This window comes from Molothrus ater, chromosome 2 (assembly GCF_012460135.2).
Source record: "Molothrus ater isolate BHLD 08-10-18 breed brown headed cowbird chromosome 2, BPBGC_Mater_1.1, whole genome shotgun sequence".
NCBI classification, from domain to species: domain Eukaryota; kingdom Metazoa; phylum Chordata; class Aves; order Passeriformes; family Icteridae; genus Molothrus; species Molothrus ater.
In genome coordinates, this window is record NC_050479.2 from 3,934,273 (window position 1) to 3,951,298 (window position 17,026).

Below are 17,026 nucleotides of genomic sequence, written 5' to 3' on the forward strand. Positions count from 1 at the left end.
ACCCTGAATGCCTTGCTGGCCTCAACCTCCCCTGGCCAGAGCAGCCTTCAGGAATCCCAGGTCCAAGAGATCAGTGGAACGGTCTGGAGCAACAGACTCAGCCCTGGTGGGCAAGGATCAGGTCAGGGAATGCTTAAGCAAACTGGATGTGTGTAAATGCATGGACTTTGATGAAATGTGCCCACAGGGGTGAGGGAACTGGCAGATGCCATGGAGGGCCCTGTCAATAGCCTTTGAGTGATCATGGGATTGGCAGAAGGGCCTCAAGACTGGAGAAAAGCAAATGCCACTCCTGTCTGAGAGAAGGACAAAAAGGAGGATGCAGGAACCAAGAAGCCTCTGAACTTCATCTCCATCCCAGGAATTCACCAGCAAACTCCTGAGAGTTACCTTCTGAGAATTAATTTTCAGCTTTGCCATTGGGTGGATTCATTTCCAAAGTCCCCATTTATCAAAATAAGTTTTTCTCACAGTCTTTCTTCAGACTGTCTTATAAGTGCTGGGAATTATTTTGAAAAACAGATATTGTAAACCCTCAAAACTTTAGTGCACCCATAAGATGCAACAGGCAGCAGTTTGGAAAGGGAGGACAGAAATTAGGTAGAAGAGGCAGAAGTGATTGAAAGTGACATTTTCCCAGGAAAATTAAATTGGCTGAGAAGAAAAGCAAAGCACCATGAAAACAGGTGAAAGTTCTCTTGAAAGAAAAGATTTACTTCAAGGAAGAATAAAGGTGTGCTGAAGCAGCACAGTGATTTATCTCAAATGTTCTTGTCTACTGAAACCAAATACCTGAAGTTTTTTTATTTCTTCACCACGTCCTTAAATGGAGAATGACTTTGATTAATTGTATTTGAATTACAAATTACCTCTGGCAAATTTCTGAAGTGGTGGGTAAAAGAAGAAAGATGCCCAGTAAGTGTTTCCTCACTGACTTGAAAATTAAAATATTGGTCTGTCTGCTACTGCTGAAAGTTCTTTCTATCCATACGTTTTGTTTAAAACCCTTCATAAAGTGACCTTTAATAATGCATTATTCAATATTTATGGGCCAACATTCAAATTGCCCCACTGGAACACTCAATTATTCTTTCAAGGTAATGAAGCTAATTATTAATTTTATAATATATTTAATTTTCCTTGCTGCAAAGGAAAGCTAAAGTTAATCAAGAAAAGTAAGGAAAAAAAGTAAAGCCATTAAAAATAACAGAGCTAAACATGACTACAAGTCTGTAAATCACTGGAGGGGCCCTAAGGTTGTTTCAACCCTGGAAGATTTTTTACTCAAGCAGAGAGATCAAATTTTGGTTCTATCTTCCCTCAAGAAAACCAGCTTTATATGGAATACATTAGAATATTTCCAAATACTAAATATGCAAAAGTAATGCACTTGGAACATGAAAGGAAAGATACCAAGATATTTGTTAAAGAAATGATAAAAAAATATCTGTTGACTGCTTGGAAGGAAAGAGTTCAGTTTTGACTTAGCTGTGACTGCAGATGCTTCCCTTTAGCAGAGTAGGGACAAATATTTATCTTACTCCTTTGGAGCTAGAAATGAAAAATATTCCTATCTTTATCTATTTCTACAGCTCCTGGGTTTGTGGTTCTACCCTGTGACTACACAGAAATCAGCAATTTCTCCCACTACTTTATTTCTTACTTATTTTCCCTCTTATCTATCTGATTTCCTGACACACTAATTTCCTGCCTGGAGTATTATAACTGTCTCTCTTCTGCTTGGGCTTTTTCTTCCCACATTTTTCTTTTAGCTTTCTCCAGCCCAACCCTTGATGCTTTCTTTTCAGTGTTCCTGCTTTTGAATGGCCCTTCCTGATCCCACTGCCTCCCTTCCATTCCTCTGTCCTCACAGCCACTGCTTGTTATGGTGAATATTGAACAAAAGACCCTCCAGAGATCATTCAGTACTCTTTTTCACATAGATCAGCACCTCTGATTACTTTCTGTGGATCTGAGTAGCAGCACTCACACTGGCAAAATTGTAGAATAAAATAAAATATACAAAATAAAATTAAATAATACAAAATAAAAGAAATCATGTTTTCAGAAAGCAAACAAATATAATTATTCCTTTTTCCCATTTGAATCCTACTCTGCTGTGTCATATCCTGTATCCTGTAACAAAGGCTGACAAATCTTCTGAGATTTTATAACCTGCTTGATCTCAGAGTACCACAAATAACCTGCCTGTGCTGTTGGGAACTAAAGAATCAGTAGAAACACCATGTTTGTGATCTGGAAATGTGATTGAGCCCAAGAGTTGGATGTACCTCAAGTACCTTCGTGGGAAAGTTAGGATTTCTGTATAACTGATTATATGATTAAGTATTAGTTGTTTATTGTTTATATTATATACATTTATAGATTTTATAAATTATTAAGCATACATTTTTTGATTGGTGTCTTTGTTTTGTTGATTTGTTTTTTGTCTGCATTTTTTTGGAGTATATGGTTACAGTTTAGGTGTTTTATAGTTTTTTGTTATTTAGTTTTTGTGGTCTTGATATTTGGTTTCTTAGTATTTTCTTTTTTAATTTAGTACAATTTATGTATTATAATTTTTATTAGATTTTATCATTTTATTAAATTTTATTATTTTTATATTATTTAATTTTATTATATTTTTAATTTAGTACAATTTGTTTATTATAATTTAGTACAATTTTTCAGTAGCTTTGATGAATTCTGGAGGCTTTGATAACAAATTTAGAAGCAGGCTGGTGCACACTATGGCTTAACCCTTGTAAATACATTTCAACATACCTTCAGGCAGGAAGGAGCTGAAACCTTAATTTTCTTCTTTTTTTTTGTTCCCTCCTGATTTAGATATCCCAGGTTTGATATTAGGTGATGTCAAAGAGAGGAGTGGAACTGCTCCAGGACATCACAAAAGGGTGGTTACAAGTCTGACAAGCCACAAGGCAGAAGGGACAAGCTCATCGCCCGCAATCTGTCTTTATCAGCATTTAATGAGAGCCAACTTTGGCTCCCAAGCACGAAGCAGAACAGTGAGACAGGGTTTATTAGAGGCTGGTTGGAGCTGGAGATGGGCAGATGCACCCACATATGGTCTTATTTATCCCAGGAGGGTGAATGGCCTGATGGCTGCAAGTGTGAGGAGTGGATTTGATGGCTCAGCCAGCCTCTTCCTGCTCCTAAATGCCCACATTTTCTGTATATGGGAGAATATGCTCACATGTTCCATTAGCTGGGGTTAGGATTTTAGCTTTTATATTTATCATATATTTGTAATCCTGAAATTCTTCAGTGTGTAACTCTAAACTCCATACACAGTGTTGGCTGCTGCTTTCCCATTTTGGGTAGACACAACAATTCCTCTCCAGGCCTGGGAATCCAGGACACCTCACTGTCTTGAGCTCCAAGAAATGTAGACAAAAGTGAGGTGGGGAGGAGCAAACTTCCTTACCTGAAGCTGTAATTGGAAGATTAACCCCCAATATGCAAATGGACCAAATTTCTAAAAGTGTGAAAACCCGTGACCCATCATCCATTTTGGGTGTAGCCCCTGGGGGGGCTTTGTCTGCCCAAAATGTACCTGAAGGCCTATCAATAAAAATAACTGCTTTTTACTCCCTTAATTTTGTCTGACCTCTGTTTTTAGGTAACCCAAAAAGACATCAGCACAAACCCAAGCTGTGGCATTCGCATTCTCTGAAAAAATCCTCTTTGCCCAGGACTTTTCTCCTGGAAAGCTGAGAAGCCTCAGAGAAAAGGAAAACAATTCTTATCTCATTTGCTTCTCCTGTGTTGTGCTCATGTGGAATGTGTTTGGAGCTTGTTTACCCACAGGTGATTGTTCCATTGGATTCTGCTGTGAGTTGTTTTTACTCTTTGGCCAATCAGAGCCAAGCTGTGTCAGGACTCTGGCGAGAGTAATGAGTTTTCATTATTATCTTTTTAGCCTTCTGTAAGTAGCCTTTCTATATTCTTTAGTATAGTATAGTATTCTTTAATATAACATAGTATAATAAAGTAATAAATTAGCCTTCTGATTGGATTCTGGTGTGAATTATTTTGACTCTGGACAATCAGTGCCAAGCTGTGTCAGGACTCTGGCGAGAGTCACGAGTTTTCAGTATTATCTTTTTAGCATTCAGTAAGTATATTTTCTCTATTCTTTAGTATAGTGTAGTATTCTTTAATATAATATAGCATTATAAAGTAATAAATTAGGCATCTGATTGGATTCTGGTGTGAGTTGTTCTAACTCTTCTGGTGTGAGTTGTTTTGACTCTTTGGCCAACCAGTGCCAAGCTGTGTCAGGACTCTGGAAAGAGTCACAAGTTTTCATTTTTATCTTTTTAGCATTCAGTAAGTATCTTTTCTGTATTCTTTAGTATAGTATAGCATTCTTTAATATAATATAGTATAATAAAGTAATAAATTAGCCTTCTGAGAACATGGAGTCAGATGCATCATTCCTGGCATCCCTGCAAATACAACACCCCAGCCACATCTGTGACTAGTCACAGGAGATATTGCGATCCACCCTCTTCCCAGCCTGGATGTGGTGCCAAACCCTCCCTGGGATGCCCCAAACATTCTCCCTGCTGCCTCACCTGGGCGATGTGCCTTGGGAACTGCCATGTTCATCACCCTCCCTCCGTCCTGAGGCTTGGGGGGGGAGGCAGTGAACCTGCAGATGCCCGACTCGGAGGGCGTGCTGGACGTCAGGCTGTCCGTGTAGTCGTTGGTCCCTGCCGTGAGCTGCTCCGAGGACGTGTCTGATATGAAGCACTCTGTGATGGTGAACTTGGCGTGCCTCAGCTGCTCTTCCATCTTGGCGTGCTCGTAGGCCCTGGCCAGCTCTTCGTAGGTGGAGGAGGCACTTTCTGTGGAGACCATGCTGCTCCTCGCCCGGTCTGAGCGGCAGGAACGGGATAAAGGGAGAGAGAAAACATATGCACAGTCTGTTTTTAGGTGGAAAGGCACGAGCTTGATATTTCAGAGTAAAGCAGAGAGCCCTTGAAATTATCAAGGTGATTTAAATGAATCTGCTTCAAATGCCTGCACAAGTGTTACTTTAGTCAGGAACTCGACAATTATAGATAATCTAAAGTGAAGCTTTATCCTGTGAGCAGCTTAATGTGCCTTAGCATTATATTCATGTTTTTTTTATAAAAAACAACCTTTACTACATGAAAAATATTACCTTTTCACCCAAAAATGATTTCTCTAAATCTGAAATGCCTTTGAAAGGTTTCAAACCCACAAACCAGATTTTGCAAAATAAGAAACAGCTTTTTTACATTAGCTTTTTAATGCATCTCAGAAATATTTCACTGGGGCTATGTACAGGTGAGAAAGGAAAGTCTTTTTGTCCTGTTTCCATCATACATATATATTTTTTCTTTTTTTTTGGAAAGTGCTGAGAACAAAGGTCAAATAGGAAGGCAGTAGCTCTCAGATATTATCTCTCTAGACACCAGGTAAAACACAAACTCATTTCATTCAGTACAAAGGTCTTCAGAAAGCAATATTTGGCAACTACAGCCTGCAGTCATCCAGTTGCCTTTTTTCAGTGCTGCTGAAGCTAATGAGGGAATTCATATTTGACACACAGGTTATTATGACCTACAAGCTGTTCTTTTCTGCTGATGAGTTTCTGAGAATATCAATATTTCTTAAACAACACTGTTATTGAAGATGTAAATGCCTACTGATACATTAAAAAGCACTCTGGAAATGCAGGGCTCATTTCTGCAGGGACAGAATTGCTGGGCTGTTGCACCCATGGTGTTTCTACTCCAGTGGGCTGTAAGAGCAGAGAACTTTGAAAAGTTCCTTGGGCAGAAGTCATGTTTCATCACAAGATCCGTGCAATTTCAGACATTGTTGGTGATGTTCAATAAACAGGCACAGTGTAATAGCTAATTCATAAAAATGGACCTCCTGCAGCAGCCAGAGGCAAGCGTTGTCATTATTGCAAATCTTTATCTTTTTTATTGTGTGCCTGCACCCCTGCATCAGTTTTCATTGTGCACTAAGAATGATACTCCTGCCACTTTTGAACACGACCATCCATTATTTAAAATGACAAGTACTTCTGCTCTAACTTGCTTAAGATTTGGAGCTGACCAGAACTTAACAGGGTTTCTTTTGATTTTTCTTTCTTTTTGCCTTTTTTTTTTTTCTTTCCACCCACAGGAAACATCATTCTGTTTTTCACATTTGATTTGTACAGCAGACCTCAGTGATGTCTCCCCATATTTCTGGTCAGCTGGAAACTCCCAGGAGGCAGCAGCTGACCAGTGCCACGGAGCAGTGCGTGTGAATATCGCGGTCATGCAAAGGTCACAGCTTGGTCCATTGAAGCTCAGGACCTGCAGCTTCCCATATCCCCATGCCAAGAGGGAGAATATTCCAGAATCAATCTGTCTAAACACCTACTTTAGATTTGATGGAAGTTTATCCAAGCCCAGGGTGAACTTTATGAAACTTCTTGCACTTCATGAATACAGATTGATCAGGAAATTTCTAATGGCCTCTAGTTAGAACATCAGAACTTGGTCACAGCTAGGAACTGCTGCCAGGCATTTCTCCTAAGCTCAAAAGCTGCTGCTTTGGAAGCCTAGAATTGTTTTGATAAGTGCTAAATTTTGCCAAATATCAACTCCATCAACCAGCTCCTGAAATCTGAACTCCAGATTGGAGAAGTGATCAAATGTGCACATTAGCTCAATTGATTCTTGAACACATAATTTGGCTACATATGTTTATTTGAAAGTTTTAAACTTCTGAAGCACTTAAATTAAATGGACTCTACTCTTTTCCCAGAAACCAAGTGGTGTAATAGAGCTGCATTTTGGCACAAGAAAAGCTTCCTTGATCTAAAGCTTGCTATCCCTCACATAAATCACCGTGAGCTCAAAGGTAGACACAGAGTAGAAAAGTAGGCTTGTTAAAATATAGATTATAAAGTCTGTTTACATAATTGGGTGCAGTTTATCTACTAAACCACACAGTAAATTTAATTTCTACCCTTTGCCACGCATATTGGAAAATATCCTCGGGTGACAACAGGTTGGAACACATCCAAATGCACCTGCAATCTGGAGTGTCTACAGAAAGGGTTTCTGAGAGGAGATTTTCTATTTATATTTAGATTTGTATATTTAATAACCTTAAAAATTTATGATAGTTCTACTTGAAGGTTGTCAGCTGGCTGGAGGAATCTAGTGACTGCCATAACCCCATGGAGAAAACATGGGGGTTTAAGAGGGTGAATTTGAAACATTGAGAACTCCAGGCTGTAAATCACTAAATATGAGTGAAGTCAGATACTTGTTCTCATACAGAAAACAAACCAGTCATATTGGTCTTTATGGTGAAAGGCCACTCACATCCACTGCTTTGTAGCTCTAACACATCATGAACACCCTTCTCCTAAAATCAGAGACAATTGGCAATTCCTTCTGAGGAATCCAGAGCAAACCTGTCCTCACTGTGGTCAGAGTTCCCTTTGAGAAATATTTTACCTTACTTCTTTTTTAATCTTTATTAGATTTACTTCATGATTGATCTTCTAGTTAATAATTTAATAATTTATTTGCCTTTTTTGTTGCTTTTTCAGCATAAGACAGTGGAGAAAGATTTTTTTTTCCAGTTGCATTTATAATGTGAAGGCATCAAGAAGACATGAGGGCTGCAGGCAGAATATGTGTTCAGTGTCTCCCCACTTGTCTTCTAGAGGAATAAACCCCATGCTGTTCCTCAGGAAAATCCTGGCCAGCTGCTACAGAATTCAGTGGTATGAATGGATTTTTACTTGGACTCTAATTCCAGAGTTTTCCTTCTTTTTTTTTTCCCCTCTTCTCTTTCCCACTGAGAATGAACATATTACATATATTACATGAATGGGAAAATAAAAATACTAATCTGAAGGATCCTAAAATCATTCCAAATATGAGTCAAGGATATTCTTGCTGATTTATATTGTCCATTCCTAGTCAAAGTCTCCTATTTTTGTTTTTTAGTTTAGGAAGCTACAGGAAAATTTACCACCTTGTCTTTCAAAGGATGTGTGTGCAAGGAGGACCCAGAGGCACAATATTTGTTGTCATTATCACGACAAGCATTTTTGGCATCCCTTGTAAATAACCTACAGAAAAATCCATCCTGGCAAGGGAAGAACAACAACATCTGAGCTCCAAACACGGCACACCCAGGAACAGAACAGGTGGGCACAGGCTGCCCACACAGGAGGTGGAGCTCCCACCCTTGGGGACATTCAGAATCCATCTGGGGATGTTCCTGAGCCACCAGCCCTTGCTGACCCTGCTTTCAGCAGAGGGACTGGAATGACCAGGGCCCAGGTGTCCCTCTGGACCTCAACTCTGATCCTGTGACTTGGGAGGATCCTGTCAGCAATGGGATGCCAGGAGCTGCTGGGATCCTGTCAGCAGTGGGATGCCAGGAGCTGCTGGGATCCTGTCAGCAATGGGAATGAGCAGCTGTGGGATCCTGTCAGCAATGGAATACCAGGGGATGCTGGGATCTGTCAGCAATGGGATGCCAGGAGCTGCTGGGATCCTGTCAGCAATGGGATGCCAGGAGCTGCTGGGATCCTGTCAGCAATGGGATGCCAGGAGCTGCTGGGATCCTGTCAGCAATGGGAATGAGCAGCTGCTGTGGGATCCTGCCAGCAATGGGATGCCAGGAGCTGCTGGGATCCTGTCAGCAATGGGATGCCAGGAGCTGCTGGGATCTGTCAGCAATGGGAAGGAGCAGCTGCTGGGATCCTGTCAGCAATGGGAATACCAGGAGCTGCTGGGATCCTGTCAGCAATGGGAATGCCAGGAGCTGCTGGGATCCTGTCAGCAATGGGAATGCCAGGAGCTGCTGGGATCCTATCAGCAATGGGATGCCAGGAGCTGCTGGGATCTGTCAGCAATGGGATCCCAGGAGCTGCTGTCCGTGTGTCCCTGCAGGGAGCCCTGTCCGTACCTGTGTCCTGCGAGGGGCTGACACTGTAGCTGTCACTTTCCTTGTCCACGGATCCTGCTGGCCTGGGCGTGGGCAGCCTCCAGTCTGTGGTGAGGGTGTGGGCTGATATGGTGGGGTGGGGTCTGTTGAGGGTCCACTGGCTGGCGTAGCGGTTGCGCGCGGTGGGGCCGGTTTTGGCACTCCTCCTCGTGGTGGGATCTGTGGGGGATGGCACAGAGGGGTGGGAAGGAAACCAGCCCTGTCAGAATCACAGAATGTCCTGAGCTGGAAGGGACCCACAGGGATCATCCAGTCCAAGCCCTGGCCCTGCAGACACCCCCCAACAATCCCACCCTGGGCGTTCCTGGAGTGGTGTCCAAACACTCCTGGAGCTCTGGCAGCCTCAGGGCCATGACCATTCATCCAACACCTCTGGGCGAAGAAAATCCACCTTCTCCTAAAATCCAACCCAATCCTTCCCTGACACAGCTCCAAACATTTCACAGAATCACAGAATAATGAGGTTGGAAGAGACCTCTGAGATCATCAAGTCCAACCCATGCCCTAACACCTCAACCAGACTATAGCACCCAGTGCCATGTCAGGGCTTTTTTAAACACATCCAGAGATGGTGATTCTACCACCTCCCTGGGAAGAGCATTCCAGTACTTTATTATTCTTTTGGTGAAAAACTTTTTCCTAATATCCAGCCTATACCTTCCCTTCCTCCTGTCCTGTCCCTGGTCAGCAGAGAGATCAGCGCCTTCACTTCCCCATTCCAGAAGGGGATGGCCACTGAAATAATCTTTGTGAATAAAACCCAAACTCAAGACATTCTTTTTGGGGAAAAAAAATGAAGTGCTAATGCTGATCATTACCAAACTGCTGATGCTTTTCTAGAACTACTCTCTTGCTAATGAAACTACATTTTATCAAGGGTGGAACTGAAGAGCTGAAGGCCCCATCATTCTTCCATTGACACATTCATTATCCCTTTACTCCAAGAAAGGCAGTTCTCCAGCACCAAAACCACTCTGAGAACTGAAAGAGCACAAGGCAAGTAGATCTGGTCAGGGATTTCACACCACAGCTCAAGTGAAGTGCAAATTATCAGCATAGATGTGCCCACAGAAACACTCTGCACCTGCTGTCAGTTTTGAAATAGATGTGCTCAGAAATGTGGGGCTATAATTCCCTCTTCTGGACACACTGTTGCTATATTACAGTATTGATCAGCTACAGATTTCCTATTTTAATAAGTGGCCAAGACGTAAAACAGAAGCTGTAATAGTGCCATCAGAGTTTCAGTGGGAACAGGTTCATAAAGATTTGACTGCTTTGGAACAATTAGTAAATTAATACAATTTCTCAAACTTTAAAAATCATCTGCTACTGGTTTAAGGTCAGCAATGTTGTACTTTTTAAATTAACTTAGAGATAATATAGTGACCAAGATTGTAAAAGCAAAGTATGTGCCAAAATTGACCTCCTTGAACTTATTAATAAAGAACTCTGCCCTGAAAGTGAGTCTAACAAAGCAAGGGCAAGAGAAAAATCATTATGTGGCAAATAGAGAATGACTACATCAGCACTGAAGGATTTCTCTTCAAAGCTTCTGAAAGGATATCACTAACAATAGAAAGGGTGTTAGAAATGAAAAATTCAAATCTATTCAAAATGTTCTTTGACATTCAAATGGTGAAGTTGTCAGTCTTTGTGCTAAGAGACTTTAGCAGAAGAAATGGAAAAAGAAATGGAAAAAGAAATGGAAAAGCAATGCCCAGATAATGATACTGAGCACTGCTTCTGCCTAAGCATTCCCAGGGAGAATTTGTATTCTGCTGCTTCAAAGAAACACAGCATTTATTTACAAATAATGGTCTGATCCTTCCCTCATTCAAAGGAGAATGTGGGAATCCATAAAAATCAGAGGGCTTTTGGGAAAGCTGCAAAAGGCAGGCCCCATAGACAGCAGAACTGTGATCAGAGCTAAGCAGCAGCCATGAGATTGGTCAGCAAAAAATTGTGTAAGAAGTAGAAAAGCAAGGACAAATAGAACAATGGTCTGTGTATTAATGCTTGTCTAGAATAACTCCCTAAGCTACAGAAAAGTTTATCTAGTGAGATATTAGGAAGTTTTAAGCTTAATAATGGAGCTCTGTGCATTGTGTTTCAAGGCTTACAAGCAGGTATAGTATTTGAAATAAGCAAGCAGTGTTTAACCAAAGGTACCTGTGCTTATAGTGGTTGGTTAGAACTACTGTCGATGTGCTTTTGCTTTGTGTGATTGAAAACTTATAAAGTGAGTTGTAACATTAAGTTCTAAGTCTGCTGCCTGAGATGTGAGCTGGTGGCATCTCCCACTGTCATAACCATGGAATGAGACTGATGCTGATGGCTCAAGATGCCTTCCTAGCAGTCTCACCCTGTTTGTAATTTGTACATAGCCCCCAGCTGGCCACAGAGAACGTGGAGAGCAGGAGGAAAGTGCTGGTGAGAACAGCTCCTGGCACGGTGCTGGGGCTGCCTGGTCTGGAGAAGAGAAGGTTTGGGGGAATGCCATCAATGTATGGAAATACCTGAGGGGCAAGAGGACAAGAGAGGACAAGAGCCAAGTTTCTGTCAGTGGTGCCCAGTGAGAAGACCAAGGGCAATGGCCACAAGGAGAAACTTGGGAGCTTCATCCTGAACACCAGGAAACACTTTAATGTGAGGGGGACTGAGCTGCCCACACAGGAGGTGGAGCTCCCATTCAGAAGGCATCTGGGGCTGTTCCTGAGTTTAGGATCTGTGTCCAGCCCTTGCTGACCCTGCTTTCCGCAGAGGGGCTGGACTGACCAGTGCCCAGATGTCCCTCTGGACCTCACCCTCTGATCCTGTGACTTGGGAGGATCCTGTCAGCAATGGGAATGAGCTGGGAGAGCCTCTGCCAGCCCACAGGAGCTCAGTCCATGTCCTGATGAGGAGGACTGAGCTGTGCCTCTGTGAGGGGCTGTGCAGCACAGGCACAGCAATTCCAGAGCTGGCAGTGGGATGCCAACACAGCTGGTGCCCTGGTTATGCCAGCTCTGCTGTCAAACACACCTGGAGAGAGCTGAGGTCAGCAAGGCAAAGGTTCACAGAGCAGCTCTTCCATAAATCAATAAATAAGGACAAAGGAAGGACTTCAAATACGCTGTAAAGGAATATTTGTCACTCAGTGAATGTGAGTGGGCTCAGACAGGAGGGTCCATAACCTCTGAGCCACCCAGCTGGGCTCTGCTCTCCTCTTCACAGCACAAGTGGTGGCTCTAGGCAAAATCCCATCACCCAGCCTGCAGCAGAGCTGGATTAGTGCCTTAAATCCAGAGAACATTACCTGGAAGTCCTTGACCCAGCCCTGTGCACTGCTGTAATCAGATCTGTACTGCTTAATAAAAGTGCTAGTGGATTTTTATTTCCAAGCAGGGCTGGACACAGATCATATTCTTACACATGAGTTAAATCCACATTTAATTTGAAGGAATTCTCTCCCTGGCTGCAGAGGAATCAAGCACAGAGCTGCACACAAAGAGGCATTAAAAAGGAAGGTGCTATAAAATTCTGTGGTATGACACACAGGTTTTGGGGTGATGCTTCTTTCCTTATTAGAAAATCTAATCCTCAAGGAATGACCTGAAAAAAGATGAAAGGGCTAAAAAAGCACCAAGGCCAGGACTACAACACCTCTTATTTAAAAGATTGCGGTGGAAATGGATTTTTCAAATTATCTGTATTCTAGCAACTGAGCTTTCAGCCTTCATGTTCACCAAACTCAGCAAGTAAACTCTGAAACAATCAGAGGACAGAAATAATCTAAGAGATTTCAGAACCTGCACGCTACAGTGAACTATATTTTGGTAAAATTTCTAACTCATAGCTAATCATTCAACCTAGTATTTTTTTTACCATTTACATAGATATGGAATGTATTCATGAGAGGAATGAGAAAAAATGGATTGCATCAGTATATTAATTTATGATAGTATTTTAATCACTAGAAGAACAACTTGGCATGAATATATCTGGGAAAAGTAATTTACCATAATAACTAAAGCCAGAAATACAACTTTTTCAGAAAAAGTAATGAGAATTGCTTTTTTTTTTTGCCTGATGGAGAGGTAGGAGGAAAGTTGCTTTTGAAATACAATAAAGATGGATCACAGAGAGAAAAAAAAAAGTGTATTACACACTAAAAGCCATTAAGGTAATTTACCCAATAAATTCTGGAAATTAAAATCTAGCATGCATTTGCTTTAATGAAGGCCAGGTATGAATTATTTCAAATTACACCTCTATTTCAGATACATATGCAATTTCCCCCATATTGAATCACTAAGTGCAAGAGTTTAAAAAATGCCCTCTGCTGACCTAAAAAGATTTCTCTCCACTCTCAGACAGAAAGATGAGGATGCAAATACAGGAGCAGAGCATTTATTTTGTTAAGAGCTTTCTCCTCTTTAAATAAAAATCTGTTTTTTGATGTGCTTACTTGTTCCTGGCCGGGCATCAGAGACATCCACCAGTGGCCCTGTGGCCTGTGACACCGACTGGTAATGGACAGTGTGGGTGACAGTCAGGGACTTCTGCTTGGACGTCTCTCCAAAGTCAGCATCAGTGAGCAGAACCGTGGACCTGTCATCTGTGAGCAGGAAAATAATCAGATAATGAGCACAGAATGTTGGGTTTGACTCCATCAGAGCTTTGCAGTGAGTCCCCAGGTGTCCGCAGCCCAGGGACATCGTGGGCAGAGCAGCTCCCTGCCACTGTCACATTTTCTGAAAAATCCCCTTGCCCAGGATTTCTTCTCCTGGGAAGCTGAGAAGCCTCAGAAAAGAATGAAAACAATGATTATCTGATTGCTTTGGAATGTGGTCTGGAGATCATTTACCAACAGGTGCATCTTTGATTGGTTCCATGTGAATTGGTTTTACTTAATGACCAATCACGGCCAGCTGTGTCAGACTCTCTGAGTCAGTCACAAGTTTTTATTATTCATTCTTGTAAAACCTTCTGATGTCTCCTTTCTCTTTCTTTAGTGTATTTTTATTATAGTATTCTTTACTAGAATATAATATCATAAAATAATAATCAGCCTTCTAAGAACATGGAGTCAGGTTCTCATTTCTCCCCTCGTCCTGGGGAGCCTCACAAACACCACAATTGGTGACCCCAGTGTGTGGAGTTGAAGGACAGCTCCCTGCTCCCTGCAGGGCCCAAGGGGCTTTGAAGGGAGGGAGACTCTGGGTTTAAACTTAAATCACATACAAAACTAAAGAATAACTTTAATTTTTCCTGGTGATTTCACCTTAGGGATGTGCAGCTGGGGCAGACAAACACCCTCACAAAGAGCTGATTTTTGTGTCATCATTTGTGGCCCCAATTCCTTCATTCCCATCCTTTGAACATTGCCCTCTTCCCCTTCACTTTCAGAGGGCTCAGATGAGCTTTTCAACATCATATTTCAACATCATACGTTGTTGATGTTTTCAACAACATATTCCATTTATTTCTTTTTATCAGCATGATTAGCAATATCCTCAGTGTAACCACCCCTATCATCCCAAAAGGAGGTTGTTGGGGGGTGCTGCTAACCAACCCTCTCTCCCCTCTTTCTGCAGAGACAGAAAATTGCAGAAGGGATGACCCTGACCCAGGACTGGCTTTTTATGCAGCTTCAAATAAAAGTGTGAGGTTAAGCCTGACCTTGGGAAGGAAGGAAAAGGTGAGCACTAACCTTTCCTGCTGTGTGGTTCTGCTTCTATTTCTTCCCTGTGGGGTAGGATATATTCACCAAATGTCTACACAGACCTCGATCATTGCAGTGCTATACAGCATTTGCTTCCTTTTATTTATTTTTTTTTCCAGTTGTTATCTCTGTATCATATTTTTTTTTTGCTCCAAGGAAGAATTTAGTCCACTTGATCATGGATGGTTTAATAGCAATAAATCTTTCACTGCCTTTGTGCTTGCAGAACAACTATTTGGTGTGCTATCAGACTTGCTTTTGCATTCTTTACAGTCTTTTTATCCATTCAGAATTGCAAGAAAAGCCTCTAGGATTTCCTGCTGGGCTGTGCTATATAGTTTTGTAATGTGTTCTAAGGAACTGGCAGCAGCAGGACTTCTGGGCATTTACTAGTCAGCAGAGGTTGATCCACTTCTTTTAAACATTCCTGGTTTTTGTTTTGGATTTTTTTTTTTTTTTAAACTTGACAAGACACCATTAGGGTGAACAGTTCTGCACAATAACAGAACACACTTTTTTTTACCCAAAGAAGGCTATAAATAGAATAACATTAGGAATCAAATCACTCCATCTCTGGCAAAAAGATGAGCTCTTATTCAGGTTGGGAATAAAGCCTCTTGGCAGCAAACTCTGTCAAACCCTGCCAAAATCCCTGCTTATTCTGGGTGGAAGCTGCCTCTTAGCAGGGCCCTGATGGCATTGCTGCAGTTCAGGCTCTAAGAGTATTTCCACTGGAACCCCCCCTGCTCAGCAGCTGCCACTCAAAAGTTAAAGGTGTCTTTAGGATGAAGCCTGGCACAAGGGGCAGACTTTGGGAAGCCCAGATAATGATTTTAGAAAGTCTGTAGGTCTGAACAGGAGGTGCAGAGATGCTGCTCTCAGCTTGCTGAATTTCCTCTCTGGCCACACCATCCCTGGATGCTGTTACGTTGTCAGCTTCTTCTACACAGATTTTTATCCAAAAAATGTAAAGTTAGAAGTCTAACAAGGTCAGTCAGGAGTCACAGTGTGTGCTCATACAGTCACGACATCAGGCTGCATTTCTATTCTGAGTTGCCAGATATTTTTTAATTATTTGGGAAAAAAAAAAACCCAACACCAAACAATTCAGTTTCTTGTGACGCTTCATTGAAGTGCCAGCCCCATGAGAAATCTTTTTTTTCTGTATCATCAAACAGTTTAGATTTTAATTTTGCATGGATACACAGAAGCTGAAAACTGATAAAAATGTTGAAATATCATATGCTATGAACAGGTGGATACAATATGCAACATGTAAGTTTTAAAAGTTAGCTGTTGCAAATCTTCAGATACTGAGAGTGCAGTTTCAGAATTCCATTTTCCCTTTAAGTAATGTCAGTGATCCAACTGCCTAGGCAGAGCCAAATGAGAAATCAGAATGAAAATCATAAAACTGCCAGTCCTCAATTCCATTTTCTTCAAGAAACTCTTTCCAACAGTTTCATTTTCCTAATGCCCTGCATTATTTTAGATCCTATACCGAGATTATTTTTAGTGGGAAATGACTCAAAGAGGAGGGAAAATAAACCCAGTTCAGCTTTCAAATGACTTTGTAGCTCTTTTCTCTTGATGTGTGCAGCAGGGAAAGGGTGTGGAGAAAAGGAATTCCACCTAAAAGAACCTGTTACATCAACCAGGGGGGAAAAAAAGCTCAGATTTACCAATGGTCTCCATGGTGTCCCTCTCCTCTATCAGCAGCTGGGCTCTGGGAATGTCTATGTGCATCCTCAGTGTTTGCTGCTGCTTGTTAAGTGTGTCTGATGTCCTGGTGTTCTTGCTGAAAACAAAAGAGAAGTGAAGACATTAACATTCAGCCCAAATGAAAAGATATTTGCAAACTTCCTCATTTTCAATCTGTCCAGCTCAAAAACACCAATGTGACCACAATCAGCAGAAACCACTCACACATTTGATTTTGCCCTCTTCAGAACAAGTGTATTAATTTACTGCACGTGGCAAGGCATTAGATAAATGCACAGTGTGGAGGGATGTGTTCTGTCCTCCACCAGCAGGAACCTGAGAATTTCACACCGTTTTCTTCAAGGGCTGTCATGATGAAATTAATAAAAACACTTTGGAAGATGGATCTTTTCTTTCACTCCTCATGAATCTGAGTAAAGCAACATGCAGCTGATCAAACAGGTCGGTAGGAAAATGATGTCTTGAGTAATTTCTAATTGTTTTTTTATCTTTTCATTATTTTTAATTAGCTAACTTTCAAATGTCAATTCCACTGATAAATGAAAAAGAAAATTAATAACTTGGCATACT

The 17,026-nt window shown here is 41.5% G+C and overlaps 1 protein-coding gene across 1 annotated transcript in view; it reads right to left on the minus strand.

The window, feature by feature from the left end:
- The window catches only part of DSCAM (DS cell adhesion molecule), a 471,096-nt gene that overhangs the window by 16,918 nt on the left and 437,152 nt on the right, over nucleotides 1-17,026 (minus strand). Inside the window, exons 29-32 of the mRNA XM_036381451.2 lie at nucleotides 16,417-16,532; nucleotides 13,478-13,627; nucleotides 8,989-9,186; nucleotides 4,602-4,904 (exon numbers count right to left, since the gene is read on the minus strand). Of these exons, the coding sequence (XP_036237344.1) occupies nucleotides 4,602-4,904; nucleotides 8,989-9,186; nucleotides 13,478-13,627; nucleotides 16,417-16,532 (767 nt within the window). The remainder of the gene's footprint in view (nucleotides 1-4,601; nucleotides 4,905-8,988; nucleotides 9,187-13,477; nucleotides 13,628-16,416; nucleotides 16,533-17,026) is intronic.